This window comes from Colletotrichum destructivum, chromosome 2 (assembly GCF_034447905.1).
Source record: "Colletotrichum destructivum chromosome 2, complete sequence".
NCBI lineage: Eukaryota > Fungi > Ascomycota > Sordariomycetes > Glomerellales > Glomerellaceae > Colletotrichum > Colletotrichum destructivum.
The window spans coordinates 2,474,802-2,490,584 of record NC_085897.1 but is presented as its reverse complement, the minus strand read 5'-3'; the positions used below and the strand labels follow the sequence as shown (position 1 = coordinate 2,490,584).

The window sequence follows — 15,783 nt, the reverse complement described above, 5'->3', positions numbered from 1 at the left end:
CTGGTCAGTGGTCTCGTCCTGGAACAAGGATGGCAGGCCCAATGCCAGCGTCCCGCATTGGAGCAAGGATCGGAACCAGGGCAGCTGCGTCGCCCACGAAGTGAGGCCATGAGAGCCTACTCAAGCGCAAAGAGCAGAAAGCTGAGCCACCCTTTCGACGTGATCCAGCCAACCAACCAGCTCTCACGCGCGCAGGGTTTCGGTGAGGGCCGTCGTGCCGCTTTGCACGCTTTGGTCTAATCATTCCGTCTGAAGGCTAGAGTGGGATGGATGGAGGGCGGGAAGGATGACTGATTGCATGGGTTCTTGAGAGCTCGAGACCCCTCCCTTGACACTATGCCTCTGCTGCTTGGTAACATACTTGGAAGACAGAGGTCCAAGCCGCCCAGGACCCGGTGACAGAAATAAGACTGGAGATCATAAAAGGCAGCATGTCGCCCACTACCTGTCCCTACTCCAGCCCAATGTATTCATAGCCTTGAGGCTTAAGCAGTAGAATCTTCGCTGCATCTTCTAGCCATATACACCGTCTACTTTGTCCGGCTATACAAACCTGACTAGCTCCGCCCGACTAATACCTGCCAACCAACCTTACCTACTTATCAAATAGCTCTTCTTCATCGGTTCTACTCAGGACGCCAACCACATTACACGCGATCCTTGGTCCACGATCCTTGCGATAGACGAGCGAACACCCACGTCCACGATCAAGATTCAACATGTGCTTTGGAACGAGCGGCCGCAAGTACTACTACCACGAGGAGGTAGTCCCGACTAGACACCACCATCACCACCACGGGCATCACCACCACGGACACCACCATCACCACGGCCACTCCCCGCGAGCGAGCTACACGAGCGTGAGGCGGTCCTACGTCGCCAGCAGCCCGCGCGTCAGCTACGTTGAGCCCGTGCTCTATGAGCGGACGAGCCGCACATACCGATGAAGGGCGGCCAATCCAAGCATATAAGGCCGTGGGGAAGCGGGAATCCAGAAGCGGGAGTCGGGAACCATTCCACGCGGCTTCTGATTAATCGAGAAAGCGGCATGACGTTTCAGAGATAGGAGGGTGCGGAAAGACGATAAATGATAGACGAAAGAGAGAGGGGGAGCTGGGACGACGATGGGGAGGGGGTTAATCACCTCAACCGTGAAGGGACAGACGAAATAGCGACGGCGACGGCGTCGAACACTGGAGTTTGAAAGTATTTGTGTATGATTGTGAGGTTTACTGGGCAGGCACGATTGCAACGAAATGGTAATCTTCCGAATGCAACGGGCCCGATTCAAGCGTATACCTTTCTGTAATGTGACTTCTTCTTCATCTTCTTCTTCTTCTTCTTCGTCTAGGTTCTTGCCTCATCTTTCAACCGCTGATGCATGCACTCGGACGCAGAACAAATGCGCATGTAAACTCTTCCCGCTGCAGTCTGTGTGTTTGCCCTACCGACCTGCACCTGACTCGAGAAGCTGTGTTTGTCAGCCTGGTTGACGACCGTGATGTCGGAAATCTTAAACATGTGCTGGCGGGTGTGTGCTGCTTTGCGAGGATTCAAGGAGATACTCAGCAGCTAGGCAAACAGGAGGGGGGGACAACACTTTTCCCAAAGTGACGCTTGAGGGCCCAGTGTCGGCAGTGACGTCATGGCCTGACGCCTCCAACTCCAACCCCGTCGTCATCCTCAGCATCATCGTCACCACACCCCAAGAAAACGTTCTTTGGGGAAAGGTTGGGGTTAGCTCGGGGAGCCACACATCCTGGTCTCCTCGGCATGCTTCGTTACTGTCGATTTGCTCTCTGGGTTGTACGCATCTTGCTGGCTCCCTCACAAGCGGATGGCCCTCGCACATCATAATACCGGCCGACTGGTTGCTCTTCCCAACCCGAAGAAGCCTAGAGCTAGAGCTACCCTTCCATCTTGCGTCTAGTTCCCCCCTTGTGATGTGTGGACTGCCGCCTGCCCGCAGCTCAATTATGACATGACTGTTTCACTTGAGCTTTTCCTCCATCCCGACTGAGCCGCTGTCGTTTCCGCCTTTTGCCCTCCAGACCACAGAACAGACCTTCTTAAAGCCGGCTATTGACCCTTGTTCCACCGCGGCTGTTGCATCTTGCACTGCAACTTCCAATCGCCAGACGAACGGCATCCCATCCTGCCCCTCACTTGCTGCGAATCAAACCCGCAGTTGTGAATCACGCAGATACCTTCCTCGTCCGAGACCCAGCTTCGTAGACGCGCGCATCACGCCCCTACAGCGACAAGGTTCCCTCCTTCTCGCATTCACCGCGCACCGCAGCTCTTGCTTTAAATATTCCGCCGGCAACTTTCAGAAGGCACAATCGAAGAACAGAGTGCCCCGCCATTGATCCGCAATAATAGTCAATCGTCATCATGTAAGTGAGATATCCTCCTCATACATCACTGGCCAATGTCACCATCGCCAAGATGCTTCGCCTCTTCTCTCGCAGCCACGAGAAATGCGATGGTATCCCCAACGTCGATGTGCACACCACCATAGGCTACGATTTCGCCAAGGTGTCTTCCATGGCGACTCCCTCCACGTCTGGCAGACACCCGCGCAACCCTGCTCGAGCCACCGACTAACACCATCGCAGGAACCGTTCGCTCTCCATCAGATCGAACCACCGCCGTAACGGCTCGCAAAACGCCTCTACAAAGCGCACCGGGTTTTCCTTCAATTCTCTCCGCGGCAACGTCCAGCCCGAGCTCTCGCGCAAGCTCTACCGCATCATCAAGAGCGAGAACAACCTCATCACCGCTCACGAGACGGCCGGTCGCGAGCGCATCTCCATCGCCACCCAGTTGTCCGAGTGGGGCGAGCAGACCAACGACGCCGCCGTCTCTGACGTTTCGGACAAGGTCGGTGTAATCCTGAGCGAGCTCGGCGAGCAGGAGGATCAGTATGCACACTCCCTTGACGATGCTCGCGGTGTGCTGAAACACATCCGCAATACGGAGAAGAGCGTGCAGCCCAGCCGCGACGGCAAGGACAAGATTGCCGACGAAATTGCCAGGTTGAAGATGAAGGAACCTCAGAGCGCCAGGCTTGTTGTGCTCGAGCAGGAGCTTGTTCGGGCTGAGGCGGAGAACCTGGTGGCCGAAGCTCAACTGACGAATATCGTGCGTGCTTCCGCCTTCTCTATCCACTATTATTCATCTGCTGACAGCAATACCTTGTAGACTCGACAGAAGCTCAAGGAGGCTTACGAGGCCGAGTTTGCTGCTACCATCGAGCGGGCCGAAAAGCAGATTATCCTCGCCAAGCATGGCCGACGACTCCTGCAACTCCTTGATGACTCTCCCGTCGTCCCAGGCGATATGCGTCCGGCTTATCACCATGCCCAACAGGCCCGGCAGATTCTCAACGACGCAGAGGACGACCTGCGCGACTGGCGCCCAGAACAGGATGAATACATCGTTGACACATCCGACTCTGTTTCTAACACTAAGGGAAAGCAGAATTTGGTACGCGACGACGACGCTGACATCATTGCGGGTTCAGTGCCTGGGAACAGAACGGTTCAGGAGAATGATGATGTTAGCGTTGTAAGCAACGGAACGAGACAGAGCGAGGCGGTGGCGACTTATTAGACTGAAAAAGGAGGTGTTTATGCACATGCTGTTCAGTTGGTCTCGGGGATATCGAAAGTGATGGTTGGACTTGAAGACACCCTTCTCATGCTTATGTGTAATATCATTCCTAAGGCCTCGTTTTTTATGAATTTCATGACAATACCACAGCTTAGCAATTCGTTTTACTTAACCCACTCATTAAAGACCAATTCAAACCAGGGTGAAGGGGCTCATATCGAATCGAGATGGCTGTTTCAAACTTCCCGTCGTGAATGTCATTGGGTGGGTGGCGTAGCACAAGTTTGATAGGCAGCCGCAGGCAGGAAGGTAACCGACCCCGCTTTCCGAAGCAGTCAGTATAAGTGCGTTGTCGTCCACCGCCAGGATTCCCATACCTAGCACAGCAACCTGCTTTATGGTTGCATATAACTTGGCTGTTATTAGTTAACTAACGACCAGTCATCATGGCTCACTGGTCGAACATCGACATCACGACATGTGATCGCCAACTCGAGTGTCCTCTTTTCAGCGTCATCCCCGGTGAGATCCGCAACGAGATATTTGCGCTCGCCCTCATCCAATATGAAGATGACAAATCCGCGTACCCTGAGGAATCGTACTGGTACAGACCGGGGTTCAGGGGGCCGAGGAGGAGCAGCAGCGCGCTCCTCCGGACATGCAAGCTGGCATACGAGGAGGGCCAGACGGTCTTTCTAAGGGAACTGGAGTTTGCGTTTTGGTTTGGTAAGTACACAAACACAGGGGCAGAGACATGGACGTATCGTCCATGAACGCGCAGGAACCCCGGGGGCCAGGCAAGCCTCGTCAACCACTAACGAACGCAGACCGCGGTCCGGAGGGCCGGACGGGCAACGAAAGCTGCGAGCGCTTCTTCAACCGGCTCACGATACGGCAGTCGTGCCAACTCCGGCGGGTCCGCCTGTTCACGCAGATGTTCTGGCTCGAGCAGGGCCACAACATCCAGCGGATCTTCATGCAACCGCGGTTCCGGCCCGAGACGCTGACGGTCACGGTGCGGTACTCGGATTGGTGGCACTGGGAGGAGGACAAACCGCTGCGCATGGCGGAGGACTGGCTGCGCGGGTTTCGCGGGCCGGCCGGGCTGCGGGAGCTGAGGGTGGAGTACGAGACGCTGGCGCGGAAGAAGGACGAGATGATGAAGATCGTGAAGAGGAACAAGGGGTGGAAACTGGCTGTTGGGAAGAAGGGGGTGGGCGGGGTCGAGACGGAGGGAGGGTACCTGAGCGCCGTGGGGACGAAGCTGGGGGAGTGGCGGTGGAGAGGCACGAGCAAGCTGGGGGGCAGGGAGTGGGCGCACCACGGGGAGGGGGATACGGTCGAGTACGTGGTCGTGACGGATACGTGGAGGTTCGTGGAGGGGATCATGCCCAAGGAGGACGAGGCGAGGCGCGACGAGAGGCGTGTCCTCTTTCCGTTGCTGCCTCATCGTCTCTACGGCAATGGACTGCAGCCCCCGTTGTTCTTGATGTAGAACGGGTGCGGACGGTTCGGGTCGCTGACGTTGGGCTTCGTAGGCCCGATGGGCTTGACGTAGGGTAGTTGGTTGGCGGTTTTTGAATATTCAAATTTGTAATGGTCCGATTCTTCTTTTTGCTGGGTGGGGGGTATCAAAAAGCATGAATGGAAAGAGATGAGATTCGATAGGTTGGTCAAGTCAACTGACAACTGCCTTGCTGACCTTTTCGGGATTCTTATTACAGTGAAGTATCTCATGTTCCCTGCCACACAACAAGCGGCGCTGGCCATAGCCAACAGGCTTTGGTTCTCGCTTGTCCCATGGCGGCAACAGTCATCTACGCCCCTGAATGTTGCTCCCCCCGAATGTTTTTGTGTCCTCTCCTTCTGATGCGCATAAGAGATGGGCTCGCTCCGACATCCTCCCGTTGAGCATCGTCGCAGCCACGTAGAACGGCCTTTCAGCAAAAAGGGGGAAAGAAACACGTTAGTTTTTCGGGAACTCAAGTAAAAGGATCAGTCTCCGTCGACTTGCCCTAAACATCCATCAGTTTCCTTATCGGAATAAAGAGACAATGGTCAAGTCGCATCCCGCACCGAGAAGCAGGTCAGCCGTTGACGGCCTGCCTGGCTTCGTCGGACGATTCTGCCTAGCACCTCACGACATGTCCGCTCTGCGAGTTCGTCCCTTGGTCAAATATGGCTTCTGGTATTCATAAGCTACCCCCTCCAGGCGGAGTCATTTTCGAGGCTTCCATTCCGACGTAGCTGCAGAAAGCCCTGTCTTCAACACGGTGTTCGTCCTCTCAAACCCCTCGAGTCAGTCCCTCTTCAAACCTTTACAGCGTTTCCCTGCTGACTCCCAGCCACAGCCCCAAACTCAAATCATCCGAGACAGGATGAAGATGGCAGAAGATACGACGCCAACCTGCGGCTCGTTCATCGCCCAGAAGAAAGTTGACGGCATGGATGGCCAGTCCATTAGAAGACGAGAAAGAAAAGAGGCCGGACGAAAGTCGAAAAACCGTCCTGTAACGTAAAGAAATAAAACCAGGAAAAACAAGACATCCCAACAAAATCTTGACCTCGGTCATTATACAGCCCTGAATTGCTCCTCGTCATGATGAGAAAAAAAGAAGTGGCTCTCACTGTATGCCCGAAACTCCTACGAAGCTGTCCCCTAGTGATTCTGTCTTTTTTCATGCCCCAAACAAACGTTCAATGAAGGTGCGAGGGGAAGGCAGGGACTATGCTTCCGAGGCACATCCCTATCAGAAACTCAAAGCAACGCTGCGTCGATGAATCTCTAACTGGATTAGTTTTTAATAGCAGCCTGATATCGATGACAAGCTGTCGATGCTCCTATGCATGCACGCAAAATGCCCATGGTGTTTTGTCGCCCTGCTCCTTCGTTCTCCTCAGACGCCGCTCCAACCGTCCTTGGTCGGCTGGTACGCCTTGTATCCTGGGTAGGTGCCGCCACTGCTTTGTGGGGGTCGCTGTTCTTCCTCTTCTTCAATGTGCTGTTGGACGCCACCGCTTGGGCTGCGGTTGTAGTTGTACTGTTGAGGACGGCTGTTACCGCTGAAGTCGAAGCCGCCATTGTTCCGGAGATCCGGAGACGGGAGTTCAGCGATGTAGCTAGGCTGGGGCGCGAGAGGGCGGGTTGATTCGGAAGAGTATTGGCGCGCGCCTCCTCCGTATTGCGGGCGGCCGTAGTTATCGTTGAGGTACTGATCTTGCTGGTCATAGCCGTAGTCGTTTTGGGGCGCAGGCGAGCGTCGGTAGTCAGCAGGAGGAGCCGAAGGCCCGCGGTAGTCGTTCTGGGGACCAGGCGAGCGACGGAAACCAGGCGGTGCGGGGCTAGGTCCATTGCGAGGTGGTGCCGTGAAACTCCGGGGGACGGGAGCCGGACTGGGGCCGGTACGCGGAGGGCGCCCCATGCCGTATCCTCCCTGTTCGTAGTCCCCGTACCCTTGATCAAACTCTTGCTGAGGTGGAGGGTAGGTTTGACCCCTCTGCGGGCCGTATCCGTTGTTGTTGAGTTCCCGGTGCGGAGTCCGCCTACCCTGAGCCATCGCCATGCCTCCGGCAGCCATAGCCCCGGTGCCGTAAACTTGGTCCACTCCGAAAGGCGAAGTTGACTGTCCGTATGTACTGTCATTGTAGCCGCCGGGGCCTTGAACACCCATTGCATAAGGGTTTGCAGGTTGGTTGGCGTTGGCGAAGTAGCCGCTGGAACCTGCCTGAGCATTTTGACCATAAGGACTCCTGTCTCCTGGCATTGGGCTGTTTGGGTGCGACATGGCGTTAGGTGCCATAAGAGGCATGTTTTGGGCGTTGGAGTTGGGTGATGTCGCAGGCTTCATCTGCTCAAGTTCCACCTCTTCCGTAAGTGCGACCTTCTTGGAGCCCGCACCCTCCCAACTGGGCATCGCCGGCAGCGCATCTGCGTCCGCCGGGTTGGCGCCCGACTTGCTGACTTCGAATTCGGCATACTGTGGCGGAGCTGCAGCTCCACTAGCTGTAGGGGCCGGCGCAGTCGAATGTGCCACATGCGTAGGCGCGGTGTTGTAAAACGGAGCCATGGGGGCCTGAGACTTGTATCCCTGATTCGTCGGCGGTCCATATGGGTCGTCGTCGAGGTGCTTATGAGGCGTCCCTTTCGGGGTATCGCAGCAGCCGCAGCAGTTACCGCAGCACTTCAGGCAGTAGCAGCATTGACAACAGCACGATAAGCCGCAGCAGGCGCACCGGATGATACACCATACGATGGAGAAGATGATCAACCCGCCGAAAATCATAACTCCGATAACGGGCCACCTGGGGATGTCAGTAACGTAATATCCAGGCGACGCTGCAGTTATACCTACTTGCAGTAAGTGACAGCCATGCAGTTGTCCCAGCTCGAAAGGGCCGTCTTCACATCGTTGATCTGGTTTCCAGCATTGTTGACCGTGTCTGTGATCCCGCGGGTTTCGATATTCGCGGCGATGCTCGACGCCACTGAGCCCCAAACTCCTCCCCGAAGGCTCCTTGCCATGGCGACATCAATCGTAGGCATCTTGAATGTGTGTGTGTGCGACTTTCTCTCCCTTGACAACGAATGTGATTCTCTCCGGTAGGGTACCTGCAAGTGAGGTATATCGAGGTCGATTGATTGAGCTACGGAACAGTTGCGAAGCTATGGCTTCGTCATCTCATGCGCTCTATGTTCCTCGTTGTTGTTTGATCGGCTTGGGAGGTGAGCTTTGGGTTGTTTTGGGGCAAGACAAGCCGCTTGCGGAACTGGGTATCGAGTAACGCAGATGTAACGACCAGATTCGCTCAAAAGGAAGGGAGAATGGAACACGGAAAACCAAAGGCGTAAACGAAAGTTGGTGGTCGCGAACGTAAGTCGAGCCTCACCGACGACGGAGAGAACTCGAGTTGAGAAGCGACTGTGCCGTCCGTAAAGAAGAAAGAAAGAGTTGTTCGTAACAGCCGGAGGGCAAAGCGTTCGGTCCCCGGCTTATGCTGGGCGCGGTTCAACGAGTGGTAGGGGAAGGCCGGCGAACGACAGCAGCGGAGGATGCAAAACCCTTCGGTTGTTCGTCTCAAAATACCGCTGAAACTGGGCGGTGCAAGTCAGCAACTACGAACGGGATCAACCCGAAAATAGGCGATCCGTAGCCGACAAATTGTGTGTGTTGGTGTTATTGCTTAGTGACGCGAAAAGGGGGGCGAGACTCGGTGTACGGTTGTCGAGAGACACGGTTATCCCGGGTTGGATGGAGGCTGAGGAGGGGCCTTTTCGTGAGACGTGCTGGGGATAATAACGCCAGAAGTGGCGGCGAGGCGGAGTACGAGAAAAGGAATGACTATGTTACGATTCGGCTTGTCTCTGTCTTTTCCGGATGCGAAGTGAATGGGAGGCACGAGGGAGTATGGTCAAACAGCCTCGGGAATGACGGGCGAGCTGGGATGAGATGAGCCCGGGTGGCAGAAAGGGAAAAGGAGCGAAGCGGCACAGGACGGCTACCTGGCGGCGGGTTTGTCGGAGGGATATGCACGTCGGAGGGAGGCTGTCAAAGGGAAGAGATTGACGAGAGGCCGCCGTAGATGGGACGAATAGGTTTCCCTCGACCAAATGTTAGAAGATCAAAAGTGGACGGCACGGGAAAGAAAGCAAAAAAAGATTGTGATGTGAGGTGTGGAAAAGAAAGAAGAGAACGAGGAAGGGATTGGCGCGATGGCACACACACAGATAGGTTGCTTCCTGCCAAGAACCCAGTAAACTGCAGTGGGCGAGGGACGATCAGAGTTGACAATGGGGGTGATAGAGAGGGAAGCAAGCAGGGAACCACCAAGCGACCCGGCGGCGTCAAATCACAACAGAAAGAAACACCAGTCGTCCCTAATAGTACCCAGGTAATAGCAATAATGCACCGCACCTAGAGCGCCGAAGAGAGAGCGAGCGCATCCCTGAGCACAGCCCGTGTCAGAGGGGGAGATTTTTCGGAGGGAAATTCGGATTGCGATCGAGCGCCATGCCGCCCTAGCGGACGAGATCCCTGCTCAGACGAACCCAGGTGGGGGAAGTGGTTCCTCTCACTCGCTCTCGTCTCGCGCTGCTGTTAAGCCTGCTGCTCACTTGCTGGCGTTCCTTCACATTCTCTTTCCGCAGCGGGCCCCGTTGATCTAGGTGTTAAAGATGAGCCTGAATATCCCCCTTCTCGCAGAAATAGAAAAGAAAATCGAACCGCCAACAAGGCTTTCCAAATGGCTGTCTGACAAAAAGTCGTCCACCCCTGTCATCGCTTAATTGCCGTGAACGGTCTACCCCATGACCCAGGGGGAGGAGGGCCCGACATGATTGGCTTCGTCGACCGTCATTTAACACTCTACACCGATGGTCTGTTGCTTTCATTCCTTTCCACCCCCCTTCCCCCACCCCCCCTTGGTTCCGCGCCATCGTATCGAAAACGAGCACCACTGCAGTGCAGCCGCGGTATGCAGATGCCGACAAGGTGAAACCTAGCGTCTTGCAGGCCTTAGGCACTTGTGCTGTCTTGGTACCAACCATAGCGCCTGTGGGCGAGAAGCTGCACACATGACATCGTGATTGAACCTGTTCAGCACTCTCTTGCGCCGTATCAAGCCACACCACCTGACACCTTTGGAACAGAGAGTAGCATGGTTACGTGAGTGACTCGGCCGAGATGAATGAAAGACTCGACAGCACACTCGACCACCGCCTCCAGGAACCGAGGTCAACAGGCAGTTATTCGCTTGGAGGGCTGAATGAAACAAAGCGTCGAGACGCTCACTAGCCCTTCACAGCAGCCGAAGCGTCACGATGCCAACGGCGCCGCCTCGAACAATGCCCTGTGGTAGGATATCGCTCGACCCCTCGCTGATATCCTAGTCGAGAGCGGGAGGCCCCGAGATCTCGCAGCCGGAGGAAGCTCCAGGCACGGCCTCTCACAGGTTCCAGAAGTGGCGTGCTGGGGAAGAAATTAAATTCGCGGATACAGCGGTCCACCGAGGCCGGCCATCTGATGTTGGCTGGGGAGCGGGCCTGCTGGTATGCCGATTATGATCCCGAGTGCACCGATACAGAGATAACATTGAGTCCTCGCGTAGCCGCTATTTCAGCATGGATCCACGATGAATGCATTCCAAAACCAGATGCTGCTTGCCATAAAACTCATCACGAGACCCTCCCAGGCCATGCTCTTCAGGTAACAGACGGTCTCCCCGGACATCAACTTCACATGCGCAAGGGCTTTAACGCTTCACAGAGGCGCAGATCAAATGGTATCAATACTGTCATGCTGTACTATAAACTCGTGTCTTGGGTCACCAAGGGCTCACTCCCGACCCTGGCGTCGGGCCAACTCCCGATTATCATCGTACACGTTGGCTGTTATTCCTGTTATTCCTCCGCGCAGGCCTCGCCGTTCGATACGTGCGTGTATGGTTAATCCAGACTCCATCCAAAGAAAACCGCCAACGCCAATCCGGGTTTTCGCAATCAAGGTATCATGTTGGTGTTGCAAGCCACTCCCCGTCTCAGAATAATCGCATTCTCATCGGCCAGCACATCGTCTCGTCATCGCCGTCTCAGTCGAACCAAACGCGCCTCACTTTCCAGGCGGCGGGCCTGCGGGCGGCGAATAAACGTCGCGCTGATACGAGTTCTGCGGTTGCTGCAGTTGAATGCCCTCGTTGTGGCCGCCGTAGTACCCGTCATTGGGGTTGAATGTGGTGCCGGTGTACTGGGGGTGCTGCTGGGCCTGTCCGTAAGCCGGCGGCGGGGCAGGGTAGGATCCGTCGGCGCCCTGCTGGGGGTAGCCGGCGTAGCCCTGCTGCTGGCCGTTGTACTGTTGATTGTAGGCGTACGTGCCCTGCTGGTTGTGCTTGTTGCCGCCCATCCAGCCCGTGCCGTAGAGGGGTTGGACACCGCGTCTCTTGCGACGGCGAGCGTTCATACACCTATTTGAGGAGGGATGGTCAGTCTTGGTCTATAATGATGTGGGCGGCGTGCAAAACAAGGAAGTAACACTAGGGTAGGTAGGTCTTACATCATCAAGAAGATGAGCGTGATGCCGACGACGACGGCAGCGAGAACCCATCGTCCCCACCAGTACCACGCACCGCGTTCGTAGCAAGCTCCATTCCTGTAAACTTCTCCTGAGCGGCAGGTCGCATATTGTCTGTAACATTGATGTCAGCACTGGGACGAGCCTTGCGGAACGGGCATCGATACACATTGGTTGGTAGCAGCCACCAAGCAACATAAGAATCGGTCGGAGCGGGTGCTTACCTCTTGTCAAGAGACTGGGGAAATTCGAAGGCCGCCATGTTTGACAGCAACCGATGTGTTTATAAGTGTTTGGTAGTGAGTCGGACTTTGTGACACGTGCTGTCGGAGTCGTAAGAGTATCGATGACAGGGCTTTCGCAGACCGAAGTGGTAGTAGGTTCAAGGGAGATTGCGGTAAATAGACCAGTATCCGTATGCGATGAGGCAGAGGAAAGCTGTCTGAGGAGGTGGGGAAGCTTGGGTCCGCTGATGTTTTGTCCGTGCTTGATGCAAAAAAGGCAATACGAGTAGTCGCTTCTTTTTCGTGGCGTTGCTATGCTTTCTCAGACAACGTTTGGGAGGCAGGGGACCGGGTGATGATTAATGACGTGATGCTCTCGGCTTGGGCGACGTCCGAATTGGAGGCACCTCGGTGGAACGGGAAAAATTAAGGTAGAATGGTGGTGGACAATGGTGCAAAGCAGGCAGCAGGCAGCCTGTTTAGAATGCAGTGTGGTAGTGGGCTGCAGATGTAAGAGGCAATCAAATAGAGATTGTTTCCTTCCAGTATTTGATTAGGTACAAGGTTGATGATTCCAGGACAGTGTTGTAGAAAAAATCGGACGGGGACTGGAGGGTGGGAGGAGAACGGAGCCAGAGGGATCAAGTTATATTTTTCCCGGGTTCAATGAAGAAAGCCAAGCAAATCCGTCGCTAGACATAGGCGCAAAAGCTACGTCTTGGAGGCTGGGCAGAGTCACTTGGCCCCTCGATTGCGCGGCCCTCCCTCTTTGCCCAGACTCGGTGACTGGAAGATTCGTTCGGGGCGCGGTGGTGGATGCTCACACCATTGTCCCTTTTTGTCATTGTCTGCGAACCAAAACCCGTCATGGCGAATCACACACGCACACACTCACACACTCACATACGCTCTCTCTGTGTTGTCTGCACAGTCATTTGTGTTGTTGTTGTGCCTTTTTTGCCCTTTTCCCCAAAGCAAACAATACGTTTGGGCCCTGGTCAAACACACGACTATCCAACACCACCTCGTCGCCCAGCCAGAGTCCAAGAACCCCAAGATACCGAGAATGTAAGGTACCTACCTACTTACCAACATCCGGTACGCATCAGGGTCCAGTCTGCCCAGCCGAATCATCCCAACCAACCAGACAATAGTTCCTACGGGAGTCCGGCACCTTGTTCACAGTGGCTGTGTTCACCTCTTCGCCAACCACAGACACTGTTGCCTGGCCTCTCACTCCCCCTCGCAAGCAAATCGCAAAGCCCCGCGCGCTGGACCATGGGCAGCCAATCCGAAGCCCTCGCACCACCTCCGGGCGCCTGACATCACCGGCACGGGCGAGGCTTGGCCGCCTCCATTCCACTTGCCGACCCTGGTCTATCGACGTATCCTGCTCCCGGGGGTTCCTCGTCCACCCGTGGCGCGGTCACGACAGTGTGACCGCTTCCAAACGCAAATGGACCACTGGGCTAGAGGCGATTTGTTTGAACGGCGTTTGCTCCCGGCTGCCTCCGACTTGTTTGTTTCGCCGCTTCCGGAGGGGACAATACAGGTGACCGACGGCGACATATCGGGGCCGGTCCGGAAGAGGAAGTAAGGTCTGGACGCACCCTGTCTTAAGGCCAGAACACGATGAAATCTTTCCAGACCATGCCACTGTGACGCCGTTCAGGCTTATGTTCCACTTCGGACTTCCACAACTCCCATAGGATCCCACCATGAAGTTGAAAAACCCCTTCTTGGTGGTTCGCCTGCCTACTTTGAGCTCGCGTGTAGACACACTGCCACGCTGACCAGGCTGCCAGGCGAACTCTTGATGAACAAAAAACTAAAAAAAACTGGGCGATTTCGCGACCCGCGAGTCCCGGCCGTTGTTGAAAAGAGTTGGAGCTGATGCTGATGCGGCCTCCTCCCCTCTACTCCGCCCATGGCCGACCCCCACCCACTAGGGCCACTGGTCCACCCCCGCTGCAGGCGCTGCGAGCAGACGTTCTAGTGTATCGAGTTGCCATGCGGAAGGACCATTTCGATGGCAACTCTAACTCAGAAACAGACAGCTTGCTTGACTGAAAACCCATCTTTGCTGGGCTCACGAAATGGATTTCAGTTCAACCTGCTGCGGTATACGGTCTAGACGCTGTAGTACAGACGGACGCAACTTGGTGGACTAGCAGATACCCCCTCATTGTCATCCGACAGAGTAGTTCGAACCGGCCCGTCCAACTGCTTGACTTGCCGCCAAGGCTGATACTAAACACCTAGGCGCAACTTTGATCGTTTCTCCCGTCAGACGCCGCGCGGTTGGGTTGATCTCAAACTCCGCCCCATTAGTTGGCACCCAAGGCAGTTCCGCGGCACCCCGGGACTTTGCCGGGCTTGGCAGTCCTGTGCCTGGTCTTCACCACGGCCATCCGTGCTGTACTTGGGTCCTGGCACTGTAATCAACAATGCCTCTGAGCCACCGGCATAAGACTGACTGCCGCCACCGCGTTCCGTGTTTCTGTGATACAGCACATCGACCTGGTTGGTAGTGTAACCCCAAAAGTTTGAGGTAGTCTCTGGAGATTAGAAGATGAAGTCTCTCTGTATACACGAACCATGCGCTGATCAGCATCGAGGTTCTGATCTCAGCAAGTGCTGTGGAATACAACCAGTTGCTAAATGGTCCAAATCCTCGGACGTGACCGTCGCGCTTTTCATCTATCGCCCCAAGACCTTTTCCAGTCCCCGAATAACCAGATGAAGGACCGAAAAACACTGTCCGATGATCCCAGGGTCGCCGTATCCCGAAGTGCCTGCTAACCGGCCCATAAAAAGCAAAACCATATCCCCAGCATCTAACTGAATACTCATGACCCGCAACACCGATTCGTCGTGAAGTTTTAAAACCCATTGTGTCGGATCTTCCCGGAGCCAAAAACAGACCATGTCGTCCCAGAACGCCATACCGCCGCTAATATGGAAAAAGCAGTCGTATGCTTGCTTGCTTGCTCAGGTTTTACCTGGGAAATGTAAACCGAGAGGTAATCTTCTCCGGCTCCTTCTTGCTCGGAGCCGTCTGCTGCTGCTGCTGCTGCTGCTGCTGCTGCTGTCGCGCTGCGAGGTCGGCAATCTTCTCGCGTGCCTTCATGAGGCTGCTGTTATCCTGCTGCTTCAGCTTCGCTCGAATCTCATACAACGCCATCAGCGTCGAGGCTCGGTCCAGATCGTCTTCGCCCTGTTTGGTAATCGCGTGTCAGCACTCTTGTCCTCTTGCAAACTGCTGTTACTGGGGCCATGTTTCGTACTTCTGAATCTCGCTTCGGGGTGCCCGGGATGGATCCTTGGGCTGAATTCGAACGCGACAAGACAGGCGGGCTAATCATCATGCGACGGCCGAACTTGTCGATGCGAACGGGGGAGCCTGTGCCTGTGCCAGGCCGCGAGGTCTGCGAGCTGTGAGCGCGGCGGAGTTCATCGGTGGGACGCTTCGGCAGTCCGGCGGCAGCAGGGTTGGTGGCGGTCTTTTTCTCGACTGTCTCGATGGCCTTGTTTGCCGTGACGAGGGCAGCAGCAGCGTTTGGTTCCTGAGATTGGAGAAATGAAATCGTCAGCTTCCTGTAGGTAGGGCATTTCGAGGGTTTTAAAAACTTTATTGCGGATCTCTCCTGGCCGACTCCCATAGCCCCCTGCGATTGCTAAAGCGCAACGCGGGGGAGTTATATGGGCGAGTCAGAGAATGCGACTAGGAAAGAGTGCAACAAAGCAAGGCAGATAGGTAAATGGGGGCAACAAACCGTTGCATTGAGGCTGCTCAGGTCAGCAAGCATTTGCGCCAGCTGGAGGCTCTCCATGGTGTTGATCGCAGCGTGTGTGTGCAGAATCTCCTTGGTGGTTGTCGC

The 15,783-nt window shown here is 55.4% G+C and overlaps 7 protein-coding genes across 7 annotated transcripts; 3 read left to right on the top strand and 4 right to left on the bottom strand.

The window, feature by feature from the left end:
- The first annotated feature begins 464 nt into the window (after positions 1–464).
- Positions 465–948, top strand: CDEST_02982 (uncharacterized protein). Its single transcript, XM_062919141.1, has one exon. The coding sequence runs from the start codon at positions 720–722 to the stop codon at positions 945–947; it is 228 nt and encodes a 75-aa protein (XP_062775192.1). The 5' UTR covers positions 465–719; the 3' UTR covers position 948.
- Position 949: 1 nt separating this feature from the next.
- Positions 950–1,583, bottom strand: CDEST_02981 (uncharacterized protein). The gene has a single exon (XM_062919140.1). It carries the CDS (start codon positions 1,519–1,521, stop codon positions 1,348–1,350), a length of 174 nt encoding a protein of 57 aa, XP_062775191.1. The 5' UTR covers positions 1,522–1,583; the 3' UTR covers positions 950–1,347.
- A 127-nt stretch (positions 1,584–1,710) lies between these two features.
- Positions 1,711–3,814, top strand: CDEST_02980 (Putative AH/BAR domain superfamily, eisosome component PIL1/LSP1). Its single transcript, XM_062919139.1, has 4 exons — positions 1,711–2,396; positions 2,479–2,488; positions 2,619–3,144; positions 3,205–3,814. Exons 2-4 carry the CDS (start codon positions 2,481–2,483, stop codon positions 3,613–3,615), a joined length of 945 nt encoding a protein of 314 aa, XP_062775190.1. The 5' UTR covers positions 1,711–2,396; positions 2,479–2,480; the 3' UTR covers positions 3,616–3,814.
- A 190-nt stretch (positions 3,815–4,004) lies between these two features.
- CDEST_02979 (uncharacterized protein) lies at positions 4,005–5,298 on the top strand. The gene is made up of 2 exons (XM_062919138.1): positions 4,005–4,341; positions 4,443–5,298. Exons 1-2 carry the CDS (start codon positions 4,062–4,064, stop codon positions 5,108–5,110), a joined length of 948 nt encoding a protein of 315 aa, XP_062775189.1. The 5' UTR covers positions 4,005–4,061; the 3' UTR covers positions 5,111–5,298.
- Positions 5,299–5,723: 425 nt separating this feature from the next.
- On the bottom strand, positions 5,724–9,288 carry CDEST_02978 (Putative [PSI+] induction protein). The gene is made up of 2 exons (XM_062919137.1): positions 7,968–9,288; positions 5,724–7,917 (listed from the first exon to the last, which is right to left on the bottom strand). The coding sequence occupies exons 1-2, from the start codon at positions 8,156–8,158 to the stop codon at positions 6,513–6,515; spliced, it is 1,596 nt and encodes a 531-aa protein (XP_062775188.1). The 5' UTR covers positions 8,159–9,288; the 3' UTR covers positions 5,724–6,512.
- A 1,595-nt stretch (positions 9,289–10,883) lies between these two features.
- Positions 10,884–12,520, bottom strand: CDEST_02977 (Putative chitin synthesis regulation, Congo red resistance, RCR protein). Its single transcript, XM_062919136.1, has 3 exons — positions 11,903–12,520; positions 11,661–11,792; positions 10,884–11,571 (listed from the first exon to the last, which is right to left on the bottom strand). Exons 1-3 carry the CDS (start codon positions 11,938–11,940, stop codon positions 11,220–11,222), a joined length of 522 nt encoding a protein of 173 aa, XP_062775187.1. The 5' UTR covers positions 11,941–12,520; the 3' UTR covers positions 10,884–11,219.
- A 2,380-nt stretch (positions 12,521–14,900) lies between these two features.
- CDEST_02976 (uncharacterized protein) lies at positions 14,901–15,735 on the bottom strand (the record flags this gene model as incomplete). The annotated part of the gene is made up of 3 exons (XM_062919135.1): positions 14,901–15,119; positions 15,190–15,468; positions 15,679–15,735. 3 exons carry the CDS (start codon positions 15,733–15,735, stop codon positions 14,901–14,903), a joined length of 555 nt encoding a protein of 184 aa, XP_062775186.1.
- Positions 15,736–15,783: the final 48 nt, after the last annotated feature.